Source organism: Clupea harengus, chromosome 11 (genome assembly GCF_900700415.2).
Source record: "Clupea harengus chromosome 11, Ch_v2.0.2, whole genome shotgun sequence".
Lineage (NCBI taxonomy): Eukaryota > Metazoa > Chordata > Actinopteri > Clupeiformes > Clupeidae > Clupea > Clupea harengus.
This window is the reverse complement of record NC_045162.1, coordinates 6,617,168-6,639,667: the sequence shown is the minus strand read 5'-3', so window position 1 is coordinate 6,639,667 and position 22,500 is coordinate 6,617,168. Positions and strand designations below refer to the sequence as shown.

At 49.3% G+C, this 22,500-nt stretch overlaps 1 protein-coding gene across 3 annotated transcripts in view; it reads left to right on the top strand.

Annotated features, from left to right (window-relative positions):
- The window catches only part of LOC105891745 (raftlin-like), a 62,377-nt gene that overhangs the window by 35,087 nt on the left and 4,790 nt on the right, over positions 1-22,500 (top strand). For 2 of the 3 annotated variants that reach the window (XM_031576807.2, XM_031576805.2), the window contains exons 4-8: positions 3,240-3,351; positions 4,628-5,060; positions 9,222-9,428; positions 14,291-14,406; positions 21,380-21,483. In XM_031576807.2, coding sequence (XP_031432667.1) covers positions 3,240-3,351; positions 4,628-5,060; positions 9,222-9,428; positions 14,291-14,406; positions 21,380-21,483 — 972 coding nt within the window. The remainder of the gene's footprint in view (positions 1-3,239; positions 3,352-4,627; positions 5,061-9,221; positions 9,429-14,290; positions 14,407-21,379; positions 21,484-22,500) is intronic. The other variant, XM_031576806.2, reaches the window with a different exon arrangement.

Sequence of the window (22,500 nt, the reverse complement as noted above, 5' to 3'; positions counted from 1 at the left end):
CGCGTGAGTGAAGGAGGCAGGACTGCCGAGCGCGTGAGAGGCGGCTTTCAACTCCTGAAATGCCCACAGGGCTCTTTTTAACCAGCACTGTCCAGGATCACTGCTCCCTTTCCCTCTCTCAGATCAGTCAGACACTTCTCCCCCTCTCACCCCCCCCTCTCCATCTCTCCATCTCTCTCTCTCCATCTCTCCATCTCTCTCTCTCTTATCTGTCTGTCTCTTCTGCACCCTTTCCCATGCTCCCCCCTGACTCTGACAGTCTGTCTACCTGTCCTCCTGCTCCCCCTCTCTTCCTCTCTCTCTGTTTTTTTTCCCTCCCTTCCTCCTTCCTTCTCCCCCTCTCATCCTCTCTCTCTGTTTTTCTCCCTCCCTCCCTTCCTCCTTCTCCCCCTCTCTTGTCTCTTTCTGTGTTTCTCTCACTCTCTCTTAGAGATCAGTGAGTCATTCCTAGTCCTCCTTAATCCCGGCTGAAGCCAGCTCCTGGTGCGCGGTGTGTGTGTGTGTGTGTGCCGGCCCATGCTGCTCGCTGGCGTGTGGAGGTGGCCTGGTGGGAGGAAGAGGTCGCTGCGTCCGTGTTAGTGTTACTGTTAGTGTTACTGTTAGTGTTAGTGTTAATGTAAGTGTTAATGTTACTGTTAGTGTTACTATTAGTGTTAGTGTTACTGAGGCAGATGGGCATTTAAATGTGGCGATGGACGAGCTGCTTGCCTAGGGGTGGAGGTGATGCAGGAGGGGGGCTCTGCCTCCGCACCCCCCTTGAGGCTCCGCACCCCCCCCCCCCCCCCCCACGGCAGCCGATAGCGCTTAATCCCCTAACCCCTGCCCATCAGCCGCTCGGCACAGACCTGCGAGAGCAGAGATGCACACACCCACATCCATACACTGGGCTCATTTGCACATATATTCACACCCACATCTACAAATACACACACAAACATGTATGTGCATGCAATGTACAGACACACACACAAGCATGTATGTGCATGCAGTGTACAAACACACACACAAACATGTATGTGCATGCAGTGTACAGACACACAAAAACACTGAAACACTCACTTGCACATCCAGTATGTACACTTGCATTCGCAGTCACATATACCTACACACATGTGCACATACATAAACATATCTGCCCACTCATTCGCATATAGCACACATACACAAACACGAACACACACGCACACACACATAAACACACACACACAAACACCTGTGAGAGAAGAGAGTGTGTCTAAATCATCTTAGCAAGACCAGCAGGATTGAAGGCATTTGATAAGAGCTGCTCTTCACTGTGATAAACAGGGAGCCACAGTAGCAATGCAGTGAATTCTGATGGACACTGCTCTTAAGCAGAAGCAGGAACAGCTGTTCTATGTCTGCCACCCAGGCCTGTTGGACTTCTTGTAAGCCATGCAGGTATGTGTGCAGAAGTTTGGAGAATTGCATCCTTTGTTATTTGGTTTGGATGTGGTCTTGTGCGGCTTGTTTATCCACCGGTCCTTCTACATTACAGTATGTCAATATTTGTCTGTAATTACTCATGCCGTGAATTGCGTTTTTAATCAATATTTAATTGGCGCTAACTCTCGGTGGGTTGTTTACTTGTGGGGATTGGAGATGTGGAGCGGCCAGCACTTCAAACATTCTCATGCGGTGCCATTATGAAGGCGGCGGGGGGGCGTGTTTGATATATGAAAGCGCCTCATCTCTCTGTTTTATACCCACCACTTCTAAAACACACATTCTGTAGGTCTTCAATGGAAAAATGGAAACCCACATAGGTTGTTAACTCACATTTCTGATCCCTGTTTTATGTTTCACACACAGATCTCTCTCTCTCTCTCTCTCTCTCTCTCTCTCTCTCTCTCTCTCTCTGTCTCTGTCTCTGTCTCTCTCTCTCTCTGTCTCTTAAATTCAAACTCGAATCCAAAGTCAAAAGTTCTTTATTGGCATGACAAATAGGCACTGTATTGCCAAAGCCGTCATTACATAGAGGACAAGAAATCAGAACATATCCCAATCGACAGTTACAAGAATCAGAATGCATACATATACAAAATCAGAGCATATACAGACACAGTATAATAACCAGATTGTTACCAAATGTTATTGTTGTTAATTGTTATTATTGTTATTTATTTATTAATAAATTAATTTATTAAATAAACAAACAAGACAAAAACAAGGAAAACAGAGAAGTAATGCCTAGGGGTTTCAATATGTCCAATGTATCAGAGGAAACGGCTGGTGTATATCGAAGCAGGGCAGTATTTGAAAAATGCATTTGAAATACAAAAAAGTATTTTGTCATTTGTATTTCATGGGCCTTATAAAATGGTTATGTAATTTGTGTCAAATTGTACAAATTTGTATTGTAATTGTGCTGAGCACTTTGCCCATGCTTGTTTAAGACACATGGTTTGCAGTCTTAGTTTGTCTTCTCTGATCCAGTGTCAATGTCCATTTATAGCCCAGGAGACGAGAGCTGCTCACCAAAAACGGATGTAGAAGCGACTAAATGTGTGTCTGCTAGTCTGGTGCAGACCATGTCACCTGCACGTCAACTTTAGAATGGGGGCAGGCATTGAATGTTTGTGTCACTCTCTCTGATTGGATGACAAGAAATTTCATGTATGTTTTTGCCTCCTTGATATGGCTATGGTCATCTAGCTGACTTGAATACTCTTCATCATGATATAGTACTTCTCAAAACAGATTTGTAACTTGCCTTCTTAAGCAGTGAAAAGCTGTCAACTATTATCAAAAGATCAAATATGCATGTGTAGTTTGGAGGCTTGGGATATGATCATGTTACCTTGGAAATATAATTTTGTACTTTTTATACTTCTTAAATTTCAAGTATTTTGTATCTTATGTCAAAATAAATGTTGATGTATTTTTGCCCATCCCTGTATTTAAGTGTGCGTAAAGATGTGTGCATGTGTGTGAAAAAAAGTAAAACGAAAGAGAGAGCCAGGGGTGATGGCATTGATTGCTCCTTATATACTGAGCACACCCAGCACTGCCACTGCACTGCCACTGCACTGGGGGGTCGTAACTCAAACAGATATTGAGATGTGTAGATAGCAGGGTAGACCGGTGGATCCACTGAAGATGAATGTATATGTGAATATATATATATATATTATATACTGTACTGTATATATATATATATATGAACCAGTATAAATGTTGCCATTCATTCTAACAGAGCGTTGTTCTATTGTTTATTGCAGTGTGGAGAAGAGCCAGTCGGAGTTGGTTGAGTCGTGCAGCCTGAGACTGGAGGAGTGTCTGTCTGCGGAGCGCTCCCCCAGCACCGAGCACATCCAGGGCTACGTCAAGAAGGTGAGTCTCAGGCCCGGGCGGCGGCGGCGGCGGTGGGTGGCATCTTTTTGATGCTGTTGCTGGGGGACGGGGCAACAGTGTAAATAATTGACAACGAGACAAGAAGAGCGAGTCGATAAGAGCTCAGCTCCGCACCACTGCCATAAGCCCGGGGATCATACGCAAACAGAAACAAGTGATCCTCGGCCTTGATTTTCTGGTCCAGTGTGGTGAAACCTATGCCCAACTCTACTCCGGATGTGGCCGCGGAAAGTGTATTAGCCCGATTCTAACCACACAGTTATCCAATTTGGATGTCCGAGCAGTGCGCAGTAGGAATAGCTCATTTCAAACGAATGGCCGCAGAAACACCCGGAGGCCCCGAGCCAGAACAGAGCGATGATTCAGCGACCTGTGAGACACCATTATCAGCATCACATGCAATTTCAAAAAACGGCTCTTATCTACGCGCTTCCATTTGCCTCATTGTTGTGAAATATAATGCAAGAGGGGGGAAGACCTCCGAGCGTAAATGTCCAATATGTATTAAACAAAGCAATTGCAGACGATGTGCCTGTCCTCAGGTTTAATTTTCATACGGAATAACCTGCACATCTTCTCCGCGGCAGACTGATTCCCCCCCCCCTGCCTCAGAGAGAGAGAGAGAGAGAGATAACGGCGCCCCAGGCCAGGCTTTTATTAAAGAACGATAATGGAAAATGGCGTCATTAGCATTCCTTGACAGTTAACATTTCAATTTTTGGCCCGATGAGAGATTCAAATGTTGACTTCAGAATGCTAACTGACAGCGAAGTAGTTGACGCGTCGCTGATTTAGGAGGCCAGCAGCCCCCGCCGATGGATTGCCTCCATTGTAATAAGCTCCTGTTTCATTTCAGTGGCTGATGCTATAAGGAAGAGGTGCTTGTTTATGTCCATCCATTTTCTCTCGACATCAGACTGGCAGAAGATTTGTTTTCGGGCCTGACTATAGCACAAATATAGGAGGTGTGAATTACCATGAGTTAGAAGAGAAATGCGTTAGATTGCCGTCTCGGCAAAAAATATCAATCAATGTGTCCGAGAGAAAACACGCTCTACCAAGACGTATGCCAGAAACGGGGTGATGCTTTCCATAAAATGTTATTTCAAAAATACCTAGCAATCCGTCCCACATGGCATGCCATTATAGATGCCATTACCACCTGAAAATAGCTGTCTGTGTTTCCTCTTGCTGTCTGAGTTGGTGTGTTTTATTTTTGTTTATTTATTTGTTTGTTTGTTTATGGTTTCTGCAGCAGATCCAGGATGCAGCTGATCAGGGGATCATGTTTGTGGGCTTCATCCAGGAGCCCGGCCGGGTCCGCGTCCACCTGTCGGCTCTCGGGGATCCAGAGGAGCCCTTCCTGTCCCTGCACTCCAGCCCCAGCTCACTGCACAGCTCTGGGGTAGGACAGAGCCCCAGCCCCCTGGAGCTCACAGTCTCGGAGGAGCAGGGCAAGTCTGGCGGAGATGTGCCCACGTCCCTGAATGGGGAAGACGACCAGCCTGCTGGGGACGGCAGCAGAGGCGCAGACTTAGGAGGAGACGTGGTCGTGGAGGAGGAGTCCTCCGTCCCGGCGTCACCGTCCTCTCGAGGCTCGGACTTGGAGTCCCCGACGCACAACAACAACGAAACGAAAGTCTCACAGCGGACCAATAAGCTGCCCATCTCAGCGCCTGTGAAGAATGGTGAGTATGACCACGTCAGCAGAATGTCTGTTGAACTTTCATAGGATCCATAGCATCTCAGGAGGATCTTTTTAGAATCTCCCTAGCACATTAGCACCAGCATCTAGGCCATCTACTGTAAACAGTTCTGCAACTCCAATGCCTACATAATGTCTCCAGAACGTCTCCAGAAATTTGTAGAACGTCTCCAGAATGTTTTTAGATCGTCTCCTCTGCATCTCTGTGGCTCTCCAAATCAGCAAGATCATTTTCAGTCCCCGATGTTCAGATGAATATTTCATCGCATAGTTTTATGGAGTTTTCCATTAAACTTTCATCGCACTTTCCATGTTAACACAGGCTCCGATATTTAAATAACAATGGAAGTGCTGTACTCTGCGTTTGGGGAGTCTCTTTTCCTCCAGCTTTAAACACCGGCCATGTAACTGAACACCCACACCAGATTATAATAATGATGTGACATGGTGGTATTTTTGCGTTTGCTTTGTTTTTAATGTGTTTGGGGGGGGGGGATTCTGTTTCCTTGAAGAAGCACGTGGTCATGTGCTTCTAGCACTTGTCCCACCACCGTTACCACCACTTGGGACTGTTTCTCTCCAGGGTTGTCAACACCCCCTTTGTGTCCCCAGGGTGTCGCCTGTCCAAAACTTCATACTCCTCCTTCTCCTCGTCCTCGAGGGGGCTGGAGTTGGGTTGGAGCAGACGTTGACTCTTTTACCTCAGGATTATTCTTGTTTTTTAATGTGGAGATTTGTTTTTCTGCTCCGTTATGAAAAGCAGATGGCGAGTCTCTAGCGTGTGGCGGGTGAGACGGTGGAGGAATCGCTCTCTTTCTCCGGGCAGGGTGTGCGGTGCGGTGCGGTGCTTTGACGAGTGGAGCGTATTGCTCACTGGCGTGCGGAGGCGGCCTGCTGGGCCACCGTACGACACGAATACCCCCCACCACCACCACCACCACCACCAAACATCTCCACCACCTCCCTCCCTCTCCTCGACCACACCACCGGCACCGCCGCCACCCTCGCCATCTGTGCCTCCCCCGTCACAGCGTCTGTGCTGAGACTAACCCGGTTGCCAGCCCCTCCGTCAGGCACCCACCCTCCACCACCCCACTAGCACCCCCACCACCACCACCCTAGCACCCCCCCCTAGTCAGGCTGGTGGGGACGGGAAGCCAAGGGCTCCGTGTCAGTGAGGCAACACTGGCTTCTCTGTTGGAAGTACCAAGAGAGGAGCAAGAGTTTCCTGAATCCCCACTTTTAAATCTCTCAGGAATAATGCTGAAGCTGTTTGTTTGTGTGTGCGTGTGTGCGTGTGTGTGTGTGTGTGTGTGTGTGTGCGTGTGTGCGTGTGTGTGTGTGTGTGTGTGTGTGTGTGTGTGTGTTTGTAGGTGTGTGTGGTGTGTGTGTGTGTGTGTGTGTGTGTTTGTAGGTGTGTGTGTGTGTGTGTGTGTGTGTGTGTGTGTGTGTGTTTGTAGGTGGGGGGCTGTGCATCTGTTTAAGTCAGACAGCCCATTGTCTTCATGGTGCCGTTGCTTGAGCTACTGAAAGAAAGTGTGTGGGTAGGTAGGTCACAGAGTATCATGCTTTGGAGGAGAAATTTACAGTTACCGCTCATATAAATGAGTTTACCGCTCATATAAATGAGGGCATTATTTAGCAAGGCTGTCTGCCCACGGTTTGTATTATTGTGGATTCTACTCGGCTGTAGAGAGAAAGATTGTCTGTTTGGAAGAGAGGTCGGCCTCTTTTTCATGAGTGAGGACTTGAGGAGTTGAAGTTGAAATGCTATGATTATGAGAACCGTCGGATGGGCTGTCATGTTTACTTTTCTAGTTGTTGTATCCCCACCCCCACCCCCCCAGCTTCACTGGCATGGGAGATGGTAATCAGATGCAACCTCACTTATTCCGCTCATAAGGGAACGTCGCAATCGTGTTTGCATGTTTCTTATCAAGCCACAAGGAGATTGTGTATATAAATCTGCATGTTCGTGAGCATATATTTACAGAGGAGGAGGCAGCCGCCAAGTGAGAAAGACAAGAAGCATGTGACAAGGCAGCAGCTGAAATGTTCTTGGCGCAGATTTGTGTAGATGTGTGTTTAACACTGATTGAGTTTGAGATGAGATGAGATTATAAGTTTTGCTGGCTTGTTTTGCCAGTAAATAGTGCACGTCAACACTTTACCGGGGCACGCCAAGGTGGCGTCTCAGAGCAGGTCTTGTCATCTGATGGCTTTCATGTGACGACAGGCTCTGCGAATTTCGAGAGCGCTCGATGCTAACCCCACGTCGCTGTGCGTTTTTGACACGCTGATGCGCTAGGCATCTATTTGAGTTAGGGTAAACTCATGAGAAAAACTCATGGAGTTATCAAAGGGTCCTTTTACACCCAAAATAGACATGGTGATGAGCTGCGATGGGGTGTCGATGTCGTGATTTGCTCATCTGCCCCGATCTCCGCGGAGGAACTAATGACAGGACTTGGGCAAATTTGCCATCTGGCTGTCACGCCGCGAGGGAAAACACAAGAGATGAAATGGCTTTAATGATTCACCCTTCCTTGCGAATCTGATGGATTGAAAACCGAAGGCTAGCAGGCCCTCACCACATTGTATGTGTCTGTGTCTTAACACAGAATGATACGGCACTTGACTGTCTCTGCTTAATGCTTAAGTGTGTGTTTGTATGGGGGTTTTGGTTGGAGCTGGAGCGGACATGTATGTTTAAAATCACATATGCGAGCGTGTGTGTGTGCGTGTGTGCGTGTGCGCGTGTGCGTGTGCTTGTGCGTGTGTGTGCGTGTGGGTGTGTGTGTGCGTGTGCGTGTGCGTCTGCGTGTGCGTGGGCGTGGGTGCGTGTGCGTGTGCGTGTGCGTGTGCGTGTGCGCGTGCGCGTCTGCGTGTGCGTGGGCGTGGGCGTGGGCGCGGTGCGCGTGCGCGTGTGGACGTGGGCGTGGGCGTGTGTGCGTGTGCGTGGGCGTGGGCGTGGGCGCGTGTGCGTGTGCGTGTGGGCGTGGGCGTGGGCGTGTGCGCGTGCGCGTGTGCGTGGGTGTGCGTGTGCGTCTGCGTCTGCGTGTGCGTGTGCGTGTGCGTGTGCGTGTGTGTGTGTGTGTGTGTGTGGACGTGGCGCAAGCGTTGTGTTTTTTAGCGCTTGCGCGTGAATCTTTTGTGTGGGCAAGTGGACGGCACATCCTGTCTCCTCATTTAGTTTGTTGCTCCGCATCTGTCGCCCGGGCTAAGTGGCCCTGTGCTCACTGTCACTGGTATAAATGGCCTGCGCCACAACAAAAGTGCTCCCTTATCAATCTTCTGGTCAATTTGGCATTAGTCTCAATGGAGGCTCGCCGCGAAGAGTACAAAAAGAGCAGCAGGCAAGGTTAAAAATACCTGGCAAGCCTATCCATCACCCGCCATTAGAATCCATTAGATGCACTTTGCTCCTGTCCGACTCCAGGCTTAATATCTTATTTTTCTGTGTCGGCCGGGAAACAGGCCTGTCAATAGCAGAACAAACTCAGGATGTTTACGGCTTTTCTTGCCTTGTTTGTGTTCCGTGGAGCTTTTCAAATTTGTTTATGTCACAGGGTTATCCACGGGTGAAATTAGATTTAAGGCAATTTTTTTCACAATAATTTTGTTATCCTCTTACAAAATAGCTTAAACAAGGGGCCCTTCACAGTGATCGTATCAGACAGGACAAGAGATAGACAGGCATTTTGACTGCGTTGTGTCCTTGTTGTATGTGTGTTCGATACTCCATCCCAGCAGTTCTCAGCCCTCCTGCTCCTGGCGTGCCTTATCTGCAATCTTATGTCACTGCTCAAAGCGCACAAGATTGAGTCAGTATAATTATAATGCTCTTGATCGGCTAAATCAGGTGTGCTCCGCTAATCAAGTGTGCCAGTCAGGTATGCAGAGAGGGACAGATGGGAAATAAGCAGGGCGGGGGGGGGGGGGGGGGGGGGGGGGGGCTCATTTATGTAGCACATTTATGTGTCTGTCTCTATCACTACATGGGTATAGTGTTGTTCAACCTAGGCTACTGTGAGTGTTGGACCTGAGACATAAAATAAGCCTCTGTGTGTGTGTGTGTGTGTGTGTGTGTGTATGTGTGTGTGTGTGTGTGTGTGTGTGTGTGTGTGTGTGTGTCCTTGAACAGGAATGGAGCTCTTCGCCCTCTACAACCACCCCTGCAGCCGCGATGCTCAGGTCAAGTACTACACCGTCAAAGTGCCTCTGAGAGTCCAGCCGCACGAGGAGGGCATCCCCAACGTGGAGGCCAACTGGCTCGATCACATGACTCAGCACTTCAACAACGGAGCCTCGCTGGTGGACGGCTACTTCCAGCTGGGCGACGTCGGTAACGGTGAGCTTACGATTACATTTACATGTAGTGATTTAGCAGACGCTTTTGTCCAAAGCGACGTACAAGGGAGCTTCCCCCCAAAAAAATTCTGCGACATTCCGCTCACACGGCGATGCAGCGTCGCCAGGAATTTGCACCCGCCGCTCGAAAAGTCTTTGATATCCTCTGACGTTAGAAAGCTGCTGCCAGGTGAAGAGACATTGCCGCTCGCGGCTCTTTCAAGTGTTCAGTGTTTTGTCACAGAGACACAGAGTGCTCTTGTCTCGTCTCGCGCCTTTTTAACTTGCCTTAGCCTTTAGTGGTGGCAGGCTGTGATACAGAGGCGCTAGCTAGCGCTTGGAATAGCGGATTCGGGGCGTTGACTGTCGACTCCTCGGTGATGTCTTTTAATTTGGAAAACCTTCAAGTCTAAGAGTACTTGTATAAATAGGTGTCATGATTCATTAATCTCATAGAATTAATGCATCAGCGATTCTCAAACATGTGTAATTAACCTGATATGGAATTAGAGCCTCCTTGCATATTTTACATCCTGGAAATTGAATAATGAACCATGTCATTATAATTCATATAATGAAATGTGGTTGTTCCCAAGGAGAAGGCACGATTCATTCCCGTGGAGAAATTACACGTCTCTGGGAGAAAAGGCCTGAGACTGCGAGAAATTGCTCATTTATCTCATCTCACTTCATCAGACTTCACCTGCACAGGAAGGAGAAAATGACGCCCAAATTACTTAGCCATATTAGAAATGAACATGCCTTCTTCATCAAAATGTGAAATGATATAAAATATTTGTATTTTTTTAAACGAAGGTAACCACACAGAAGAAGTTCAAAACAGGAAAAGGTGATATATCTTCAGATCCCTGAAGGGTTGATTTGGTTTTGCGGTATCAAAGCAGAAGAGACATGAGTGTTTTTTTTTTTTATTCCTCACACCGCTCTCTAATTGAATAAGAAGCGGGGAAGATGTGTTTTTAACAAGCCTGTGAACTTCTGGCCAGTTAGTGTCCAAATTTAGCATCTCTTTGAGTTTTCCACATCTCTGAATTCATTAAGAAGCCCTCTACTCTAACAAGAACGCTACTGCCCTCCATTAGAAGACATCAAGGCCCGCTTTAATTGTTGAGAGACAAGCCTTAAATAGGTGAAGCACCCACAAGGCTGCCACTTAATCTGATTGAGGAAGGTAATCAGAGCGCAGAGGAGATCAATGATCTCCCATCGCCCATCGCTCTCGCATCTCGCCTCGCCTCCCCTCCCCGCCACGCTCGCTCGCTTTTATTTTGTGCCAGTTTGCGCCAGGGTGTGTTTGCTTGTCCTCGGGAAGAGGTTACCTGCCGATGACTCAACTGCTCTGACATCACTTAGATGTTTAGCTTGTGTGCACACACAGACACACGCACACGTACACGCACAGACACGCACACACACACTCGCGCACAGACACAAGCGCATAGACACACACACACACGCGCACAGACACACATACGCACGCGCACAGACACACATACACACACACACACACACACACGCACACACACACGCACAGACAGCTGAGGCTGTGTAAAAGTTCTGGGGGGTTGACAGTGATGCTAATGAGGATCTGTGGAAACACTGCAGGGCTCCCCTTCCTCTTGTTTTTTTCTTCTTCTTTTTTTGTCATTCTCCGACCTGCAGGGTGGGCGGTGAGGGCTTCCGATAGCATGACCAACCCTCCGCTGTCCTGTCTGTGTGCAGAGGCAACCCTCCGCTGTCCTGTCTGTGTGCAGAGGCAACCCTCCGCTGTCCTGTCTGTGTGCAGAGGCAACCCTCCGCTGTCCTGTCTGTGTGCAGAGGCAGCTCTGCCGTGTCCATCTTCCAGATGAGACACCTCCGTACTCTTGTTTTCCGAGACGGTGACTTCCAAAAGGGCAAAGACCAATTTGGCGCCAGAGCCGTCGTTTCCATGGTGAGCCACGGCGGGTAGGGTGGAGCGGTCACATTTAATCCCCGGTGCCGGTGTTGGCACGTGCGGGCGCCTGCAGGGGGGTGACGGTGGGGGGGGGAGCGGTAGATATAACTCTGCCGTTGACCCCGGCGGGAGAGCTCCATTAAAGATTCATGCGGGGGGGGGGGGGGGGGGGGACCCCGTCGCCGCCGCCCCCACCTCGCTCAAGGCCACTCTCCTGGGGTGCGACGTCCAGGCGAAGCCCCTGTGAAGAGACATCAGCTCTGCTCCAGTGACTGAAAAAAGGTTCCTTTTGTCAGCCTCCGCCAGAGCTATCTCTCTCCCTTTAGAGAAAGGATTTGTATCCGCAGCTGCGAGACATTCATATGCATGACTATTCACACAGCACAGCGCTCGCTCCATATTCAACTCCACTCCGCTCAGCCAGCCAGCCGTCGCCAGAATATGAAATTCCAATCAGGTATTATTATACTGTGAAAGGGGGGCTTCTTTTGGGAAAGATACCTCCGCCTGCGTATGGGAGATACAAAGGAAATTGGTCATGAATGCTCCCTGGAGGGGTAGTTTTGTTTTGGGTACAAGGCAGTGTGTGCTCATGTGCTTGTGTGTGTGTGTGTGGTCCTGTACCTGTGTCATTGTATGTGTGTGTGTTGGGGTGGATCTGTTCCTGTGTCTGTGCTTGTTGTGTGCATGTTGATTTGTTTGTGTGTGTGTATGGGTGTGTGTGCTTGTTTGTGTGTGTGGGTGTGTGTTGTGCCATATGTCCGCACACACACTTGCGTGCACCTCGACACACGCCGTTTCCCCCGTGCCTCTGTTCAGACCACGGCAAGAATCTGCCTGGCAACCGCAGGTGCCTGCTGTCTGGCTCGCCCCAGTCCAGCGCGTTGGCACGGTGACGGGAAGTGTCACGTTCAATCCGCACCCATGCTAGCAGCCTCTCTCCCTCTCTCTCTCTCTCTCTCTCTCTGTCTGTCTGTCTCTCTCTCCCTCTCTCTCTCTCTCTCTCTCTCTGTCTGTCTGTCTCTCTCTCCCTCTCTCTCTCTCTCTCTCTCTCTCTGTCTGTCTCTCTCTCTCTCTATCTCTGTCTGTCTCTCCCTCTCTCTCTGTCTGTCTCTCTCTCTGTCTCTCTCTCTCTGTCTCCCTCTCTCTCTCTCTCTCTCTCTCTCTCTGTCTCTCTCTCTCTCTCTCTCCCTCTATCTCTCTTCCCTGGGATCTGTCTGTACTGTTAAAAAATACATGAGCTGCCCCTCAGTTCTGCCGCTCACTCTCCAGCCGCCCGCCCGCATGTTTAAATCATGCCATCGGCCGCGGCCAGGGCAGCAGGTACGCCTCACTCCGCTCCGCCCAGCCCCCTAAAGCCAGCGGGACGCCCTGCCAGTCCGACAGCCGGACGGACGGACGGACCCCCCCTTAGCGCTCACTTCTCCCCGCTTAGCCGTCACATGCTGTGAGCCACCGTCAGCCATCAGGAGGGGAGACGCGCTAGGGCTATGTCAGCTAGCCTGGCAGGAGCGGGATGGCCCCCGCGGAACAAGCTGGCCGGCCCCCTACCTGAGCTTAGCTGAGTTAATCCGTGCTTTGCACCCTCATCCTCCACCCTCATCCTCCACCCTCATCCTCCACCCTCCTCGCCGCCCGCTCCTCCCCGCCACAGCACTGCCTTTGTGCTGCTGCCGACCACGTGAGACCCGTCGGAAGGAGACATTTACAATTACTAGACCCCCCCCCCCCCTCCCCTTCCAACCCTCTCCCTGGAGCATCTCAACGTGTGGGGCAGAGAGTGAACTCCCCGCCCCTTCATCCATCCACCCATTCATTCACCCACCCATCCCTTCTTCGGAGCGTGCGGTGAGATGAAAGAGCAGAGAGATGTGTTCAATAGAAGGAGCCGGGCCCTGCTTTTAAATGGGTTATCCTGTGACAGACAGAATGGGCAGGTCTTCAGCGGGCCGGCTGAGGGGGGTGGGGGTAGTGGTGGTGGTGGTGGTGGTGGGGGGGGCATTCTTTTGAGAGGTAATGAAATCTGCTGCGTAGCAAGGAGCAGACAGAGACCCAGCACAAACAGCATTACAGTACAAAAATAGATGTGGGGGGAAGAGAGCGGTGGAAAAAGGGGAAGTGGGGGAGAGGAAGAGTAAAAAAAAAGATGAAGATAAGGACGGAAACAAACGATGGAATAGGGTAATAACAAGCAGTGAATATTTTTTTGTAAAGAAAAAGCTCCTCCGTCAAAACCCAGCTGGGCTTGTTATCTCCACGTTTAAGATCGCACTTCAAGCGAGCGCTAACTCAGGGGAGGGAGGATGGATGCGGGTGGAGGGGTGGTGTCACGGTAACGGATGCTGGCGCTGTTGCCAGTTGGTTGTGGCGCTGTGAAGGTGGCAGCTATCAGTCACTTAAAAAGAAAGAATTGTAAAGAAACGATGTAAAGAAACGATGCCGTTTCATGGTTTCTAAAAGCTGATGCTTCATTGGCACTTTCATTGGCAGTAACGAAAGCCAATGTGAATCTCTTTCATTTCTGTCGCTCTCTGTCTCTCTTTTTCTCGCACTCTTTGCCTCTACTTTCTCTTTTTGTACCACACTCTCCTTTCAGCCCTCTTATTGGCTCCTCACTCCTGTTCTCAGTCGAGCTGGCGTGTGTCTTTGTGACGGTTAAGTGATGGCGTGTGTCTTTGTGACGGTTAAAGGATGTCGTGTGTCTTTGTGACGGTTAAGTGATGGAAAGCGAGCCGTTGGATGCGGAGTGACAGATCTTCGTGCTTCTTCTGACCAGTGGCTGCCGCTCTGAAGCCGGCCCGGTTGAAGCCTCTCTCTCACTGTGTGTATCCCCCCCCCCTCTGGAGCCCCCCTGTTGAAACCTCTCTCTCACTGTGTTCCCCCCCCCCCCCCCCCCCCCCACACAGACTCGCTGCCCAAGCTGGTGGAGAGCGTCTTCATCTTCCAAGAGGGCCTCGAGGGAGATTCCAACACAGCCACGGCCTACGACGCCATTGTGGTGGAGCAGTGGACTATCATTGATGTGAGTGTGTGGGTGTTTTATATCTTTGTGTGTGTGTGTGTGTGTGTGCGTGCGTGTGCGTGTGCGTGTGAATGAAGTATGCAGCTAGTTTCAAATGTCTTTTTATGAGCACATAGCTGATGAATTCGCTTATGGTAAAACAGCATGCATACTTTAGATTACAGACATTACATGAAAGTGAAGGCCTTACAAAATGGCTATTCTGTAGTGTGTGAGTGTTTGTTTGTGTGCGTGCATGTGTGCAAGTATGCATGTGTGTGTTTGTGTTTATATTTCAGTGCAGCTAATCACCCTTCCAAAAGACAGTCATTCTAGTCCAAATGCATCTGCTTTAGTGCTGGATGAGGCAGGGCAGAAGCTTCTGGATAAAATCCCTCCAGTATCCGACCCAGATGCACACCCCCACACGTCTCCGCCGCCATGCAATCCCGACAAGCAAGCAAATCGCCAATTATACCAGAGAATCCCCTGTTTCACTCCCCTGTGAACAACGCCTTACAGCGGGGGAGACCGAGGTGCATTCTGTGCGAGATCAGATATGCGTGAGAGTTCGGTATTGATTCCCTTTTTGAGTCCGTCACGGTCGGGCTCTCTCTCTCCGTAGATGCTGTACACAACAACGGTTTATCAGTGTGTATTCCGATGCTATCGCAGTAATCGAGTTTTGAGTTTTGCCAACCCCAGCCCCCCCCCCACCCCCTTCCTTTTTTTCTTGCTGTGCCCTATTGTGCCTCTCGACTGACGAGACAACATTATAATGCCAACCTCGAGCTCCGAGCAACGATGAATTCTCGGGTGAGACTCGGCTGCAGCGGATTAGCAATCTCCAATCAGACAGCGTGACGTTGAATGTGTTACTGCTCGACTGACCTGGATGATGATCCCGCCGTGCATCAAGATGTGACTCAGTCTGAGCCCCACGGTTCGGCTTTTAAATACCACCTTCGCAAACAAAATTAAGTAAAAACGCCTCTAGTGTTTTTGCGAGTCTCACTCCGAAAAACCAGTGAAACTATTTGTTTGTGTTTTTGTGTTGTTGTGTTGTTGTTGCGATGGAAAAAAAACGTTTGGATGCGTCAGTACTCATGGGGTCTTGATCAGCATATGCCCACTCATTATTTAGTCTTAAATATTGCAATTATACACTTAACCGGTCTGTTGCACAGCATCATTAAAGCTCTCCATCCCTCCCTCTCCCTCCCTTTTTTTCAGTCTCTCTCTTTGTCTTTCTCTCCCTGTCTCTCTCCATCTCTCTCTCTCTCTCTCTCTCTCTCTCTTTCTCTCCCTGTCTCTCTCCATCTCTCTCTCTCTCTCTCTGAGATGTTGTAGGCCTCTCTCAGTAGCAGTCCCATGGTAATTCAGTGAAGCACCATACTCCTACACCATACATGTCCTTAAAACTCTTTGTACCTCTGTGCAAATGCTTCTCACTGGTCCTCTGGTCCATGTTCTTTAGTTGTTGTTGTTTGTTGTTGTTGTGTTGTTGTTGTTGTTGCTGCTTTGCTCCTGATCAGTGAACTGAAATGGGTGAACCCACAATGGAGACTTCAGTGTTTACTGCTGGGAAGAGTTTTTTTGTTGTTAAGATGAAAGCTCTTCTCCTGAGCCGTGTACAACTCCATTTTGGAAGAGCATTCAGGAAATGTTGGGAACATACTAGATGGGTAGAGAACACGATGTGTTTTGAAGCGAAATGGAGAAGAGTATTGTGTAGGGAGGCTCTTAATATCCTTTGTATCTGTGGTCCAATGGGGGAAATGGACCTGAAGTACACGAGGGATAGAAATGAGAGGTAGAGCACTTGAGTGTGTGTGTGTGTGGGGGGGGTTGTGCAACAAACCCAAAATGACGTTTAGTATACCCAAGCAGATATGCAATGGAGCTTTTTTTGTTACCAGTGAGGTTTGAAGAAACCTGCAAAATTGTATTTTGTAGTAAACAAGTATTTAAGGTTTAATGTTATTCAAAGCATATTACAGTCATAAATAATTCAGAATATTAACTACAATAGAATGTTACAAATGCATAGAGCAACAGTGATGGCAAATTTCTACTTACCTATACATACGTCATTGCATTATAGATCAGTCCATACATACAGTATACATAAAAGTAGGAAACTGCTGCTAATCTGGCCTTCTAGTCTGTGGTTTAAAATGGGAAATTGCCAAGACAGCATTTCCTGATTCCTCTGAAATAGTCTCTGACACATGGCGTATTTCAAGGGAACAGTGTGAACTCCCAGCGCCACATCACGTTTTAAATATAAAACTGTATCTGCTCAATGTCACAGTGTCTATTTTAAAGTGGCTATGATAGAGTGCGACTCCACAGCTGCGCAGATTGTCAGGTGATAACGTCGGAGCTGGGCTGGGCTTTGTTGCTCGGGCATAATTACCTCTAGTCTCATGCCGCCTTTGGCTTTTTCCCAGACACTGAGAAAATGATTAGAATAAGCATCGCTAATAAGCGTGCATCTCGTTAGCATTCGGGGGCTAAATCGGTGGGAGTGTTGCATAACTATTGCGCTGCACGGAATAGTTAGTGCTAACACCAGGCGTCCTCTGCTCCGCCATGGCTTAGCTCCGCCATGAGCCAGGCGGTTTCAGGAACACGCTGTGTTTCTGCTAATAAATGCGTTTGACGCCAGCCCCCGAGATATCTCTGGAACAAATCCACTCTGTGGCAGGAATTACGACTTTGCCTTTTGGCGTTGAAGGGGGAAAAAAAACATTTAGTAAAACTCAAACCATCCATTTTTACTGTCCCCCTACTTCTCCCTCTCGCATTTATTCTGGTGTTTTAAAACAAGACTCTGACTGTTGTCTTTCCCATCTGCTTCAGAGAAGTGTGTGTGTGTGTGTCTGTGTGTGTGTGTGTATGTGTGTGTGTGTGTGTGTCTGTGTCTGTGTGTGTGTCTGTGTGTCTGTGTGTGTGTGTGTCTGTGTGTCTGTGTGTGTGTGTGTGTAGGCAGGCTGTGGTGCTTTTAAAAATCCTCTGCTCCGGTTTTCCCACGTCTTGGAAGCATGTGGCCCTCAGTGCCTGGATGCGCTCCTACCTAATCAGCTATACCCTTTTCCTCATGTTTGTGGAATGCGACTGACCAGCTCGCCTCGTATATTGAATTGAAACCGTGACCGAGACGCTCAACAGAGGGGCCAAAGAGGCTCTTGGTACTCGGCATTTGCAGCGAGGCCAGCGGGAAGAGGCGAAGGCGAGCCAACAGCGCGGGCATTGTTACTGTACGCATTTACAAAGCCAAGCCATGGAGAGGAACGGCATCTTTGAAGCAGTGCGACAGAACACTAACTCACAGTCCCTCCGAAACTGAATTACGGCCAAAATGAGATTAGCACTAACATCTCCAGTATTAGGATGCCAGTAAAGGAGCTTTTAAGAATGGCTTAGGAGACGAATAGCACTCTGAATCTAATCAAAGATGGTCTTTTGTTTGAGGATATGTTAGATGGCACGTTGATGAAGTGTGTTCATGTAGCCGTAACACAACAGTCGTAGTTTTATAACGCGTGGCGGTTCGGTACAAAGATCAGCATCTTGAGCTTCTTTAGTATCTTCACGTAGGGGTATTGCGTTGCATTACAATGAGGTGTTTTAAAATCAAATGCGCTCTCTGCCCCGAGTCGCATGTGTGGACCAGTTTGTGCTACATTCCACGAGGACATCACGCTCCACCAGAGGACCGCGATCTGAATGGCAAGAAAGTAAACTTTGAAGGTCATGGCTGTCATTTGCCACGCTAGGAGGGAGGGAATGGAAGGAGAGGGGAAAAATGAGAAAAGATCATTAAAACCTGTCCTCCGGCGATGGTGTGTGTTGCTCGTCTCCAGCAGAGGTGAGAAGTAAACGTGACCCCCGTTTCTTTCCCGGCGCTGCTTGACTCCGCGGCGCGCAGAGGTCGCGAGACCCACTGGATGAGGGAGAGGATGATGGCTTCATTAGGGAGGCAGATCACCATAGAGATCGCCACGGTGATGGACAAACTCTCTGAGAGGAGGGTGTGTCCCAAACCCATTTTCCTCCCAGGCAGGGGGACTTAAAGGGCAGAGCCATCGATCTCTCCTTATGTAATTACAGCTCCGTTTAGTGGACTCAGTCAAAGGTGCTGTTATATTGGCTCTGTCCTCTGGGGGTTTACTAAACAATAGAGTACAGAAAGTCACATTTCAGATTTCATATCTCATTACACAACTATGGTCCCACAATGTGTGTTTAAATACAGTATAGATGGAATGTGGAGGGTGTGGTATTTAACAGGACCTTGCAGAATTTTAAGTACTTGGGGATAATGCAAAAGATGTAAATGTAAACCTAAAGACAAAACTGCAACAAACCTATGGCAGATTGTAGAATACTCTGGAACAGCCCTTTTCCAGATCGGGTCCAGTCAGCGTCTGTCCTACGCATGTTTCAGCTAGCGTTCATCTGGGAAATGAAGGAAAGAATGGAATAAATGAAGAACTTGCCTGGCATCTTACAGGCTCCCGATCCAGGACTCCCCCCCCATGCTATACCACCCCTTACATGTTCAAAATGTAAAGTGTTGCCATGGTTGCATTGGTATTAAGCATGGTTTCAGGTAGCTGCTAATAAACCACCCCCTCCCTTCATGAGAGAGTGACCAGAGGCAGTCCGCTCTCCCACGACACAGAGTGTTTAGGCCGAGTGTTTAGGTAGCTGTAGGGCGAGTGTTTAGGCCGAGTGTTTAGGTAGCTGTAGGCAGAGGTGCGGTGTGCGAGGGAGGGGGTCAGGCAGAGGACACGCTAGGCGAGGCAAGGTTCACCCAACACGCGGAGCTCGCACAGATTGCACACATCGAGCCGTGCCATTAAACCCAAAAATATTTCTCGGTTTACTCATGCTTTTAAGTCTCCTGTTCAGAAGAGCGAGGAGAGGAGGGGGGTCCCGGGCAGGGATCCAACACAAATCTCTGTGCTCTCCCATGGGGCCGGCTGGGCCGACTGGGGCCAGTATAAATAACCAAGCCGTTTTAACGAGGCCTTGAACTCTTTCCTGAGTCACACTTGGCCCCTCGCAAACCCACCGTCCACCAGGCTCCGGCTACGGCTCCAGCTCCGGCCTCCTGCCCAGCGCTTAAGTGTGGGGGAGAGCAGACGTGTGTGTGTGTGTGTGTGTGTGTGTGTGTGTGTGCTTGTGTGTGTGTGTGTGTGTGTGTGTGTGTGTGTGTGTGTGTGTGTGTGTGCGCTTGTGTGTGTGTGTGTGTGTGTGTGTGTGTGTGTGTGCTTGTGTGTGTGTGTGTGTGTGTGTGTGTGTGTGTGTGTGTGTGTGTGTGTGTGTGTGAGTGAGTCACCGGTGGGGACGAGAGGAGAGGAGAGCGGCGAGTCTCCAGCCAGACGTCGTCTCAGCATGTCATAGTTTCACTCAGCATTGCATGATAAAACAGGGCCGTTATATCCCCCACACACACACAGGCACACACACGCAAGAGGGTTTTGCAGCTAACCGTTAGTGGTTTGTGTGTCTCTTCCTGTTTTTGCAACTGTGTGGGTCTGTAATGGTGTGTACATTTGGATATTTGGGTGTTCTATCTCTCTCTAAATGTGTGTGGGTGTGTGTGTGTGTGTGATTTACAAGATGAAAAAATAGGTCATCTTGTGTGTGCGAGAGAGAGAGAGAGAGAGTGTGTGTGTGTGTGTCTATATGTATCTCTTTATGCGCCTGCGTACGCGCGATTGCGTGTTGCTCTCCTAACGGTCGACACGCGACATGGTTTTTCCGGTATGAGGGCAGGTGCAGTGTGGGCAACCGCAGTGACTTCCTGCATGCAGCCTCCTCCTCCTCCTCTCCGTCTCCTCCCCTCTCCTCCCCTCTCCGTCTCCTCCCCTCTCCTCCCCTCTCCGTCTCCTCTCCTCCTCCTCTCTGTCTCCTCCCCTCTCCTCCTCCTCTCCTCTCCTCTCCTCTCCGTCTTCTCTCCTCTCCGTCTCCTCCCCTCCCCTCTCCTCTCCTCTCCTCTCTGTCTCCTCTCCTCTCCTCTCCTCTCCTCTCTTCTCCTCTCCTCTCTGTCTCCTCCCCTCTCTGTCTCCTCTCCTCTCCTCTCCCTCTCTCTCTCTCTCTCTCCTCTCCTCTCCTCTCCTCTCTTCTCCTCTCCTCTCCTCTCCTCTCCTCTCTGTCTCCTCTCCTCTCCTCTCCTCTCTGTCTCCTCTCCTCTCCTCTCCTCTCCGTCTCCGTCTCCTCTCTTCTCCTCTCTCCTCTCCGTCTCCTCTCCTCTCCTCTCCTCTCTGTCTCCTCTCCTCTCCTCTCCTCTCCTCTCTGTCTCCTCTCCTCTCCTCTCCTCTCCTCTCCTCTCCTCTCCTCTCCGTCTCCGTCTCCTCTCTTCTCCTCTCTCCTCTCCGTCTCCTCTCCTCTCCTCTCCTCTACTCTCCTCTCCGTCTCCTCTCCTCTCTTCTCCTCTCTCCTCTCCTCTCCTCTCCGTCTCCTCTCCTCTCTTCTCCTCTCTCCTCTCCTCTCCTCTCCTCTCCTCTCCTCTCCTCTCCGTCTCCTCTCCTCTCCTCTCCTCTCCTCTCCTCTCCCTCTCCTCTCCTCTCCTCTCCTTTCCGTCCCGTCTCCTCTCGTGCTGTCTGTGACCGACTCCTGCCACGGAGCCCCAGAGCTCAGTGCTCCTCACACTCGGCCTTTGCTCAGAGACGAGACGAGACGAGCAGTCCAGACTCCCGCCACGCTTGCCCCCAACAAACAAACCGTTTCATGTATTATTGCACACCGTGTGTGTGTGTGTGTGTGTGTGTGTGTGTGTGTGTGTGTGTGTGTGTGTGTGTGTGTGTGTGTGTGTGTGTGTGTGTGTGTGTGTGTGTGTGTGTGTGAGTGTATTATTGCACACCGCATTCATTCTTCATCTCAGCATCTGATGTGTGAGAGCAGTGGAGTGGAGGCTCTGAAGGACCCTCTGGTAAATATTTTTCACACAAAGGGGTGTTTGTGCTGTGCTCTTTCTCAGGGTGTGCAGGTGAAGACGGACTACATCCCCCTGCTGCAGTCGTTGGCCATGTATGGATGGAGACTGACCTGCGTCCTGCCCACACCCATCGTCAAGACCAACAGGTAGAGAGAAACAAATACACCTAGCTACTTGTCACATGTTAATAACACATATAAATACACAGGGTCACATGTTAATAACACATATAAAAACACCCAGCTACATGTCACATGTTAATAACACATATAAATACACCCAGCTACATGTCACATGTTAATAACACATATAAATACACCCAGCTACATGTCACATGTTAATAACACATATAAATACACAGGGTGGCAGGGTAATATGGCAGCCAGAATGTTGAGGGAATCCCCCCCTGACCACGTAATGTGGTTTCAACGGTTACACGAATAGCTCAGCCACAATTAGTCAACACTGATTTCCTACTGACTTTTCATACAGCTAATCCTCCAAAACAAAGCTTTTGTTTAGATATTCCAAACTAACTTTGCTAACAAGTTGCATTGTCAACTGAATGAGTAGAAAATGTATTTAATGTGTTAATACATTTTGTGTGAATTATCTCTTTGAACTCAACAAGATAAGCACAACTCACTTAAAACGCCTCAGAATCCAATTCCCCCACACGGATAAATAGAATTTGAGTTGGCCCTTTTTGAATCTGATCTTAACCTTCATGTCTACAACCTCTTACGTCTTGTAAAGCACTCTCAGATGCTAGAGTTTCCCATGACACCTATTCCCACTTCTCAAGGGCTCATCTACAGTGTAGGTATCGCCTTGTTGTATTATAATACACCTTATTCAGGTGCGGTATTCACCAGTCAACCTTCTGTGAGCATCTGAATGGTGAAGTGGGGTGAGTTGGTCGACTAGACAGCCATGGAGTGTTTTACATGCTAGGGTATTTAGTGAAGGCGGTGGGAGGCAGCGTGCTCTTTAATAGCAGAGGGGTTTTGGCCTTAAAGGCAGCAGTTGAGCTCTGGGCTGCTGCAGGGTGGCGTTCCCAGAGGCAGGGTCGAGTCCAGGGGTGTGGCTGGACAGGTGTGTGCACAGGAGGCTGGAAGGCAGGGATGGAGGCACTAACGGAGCATTTATGTTGAAAATGAAAT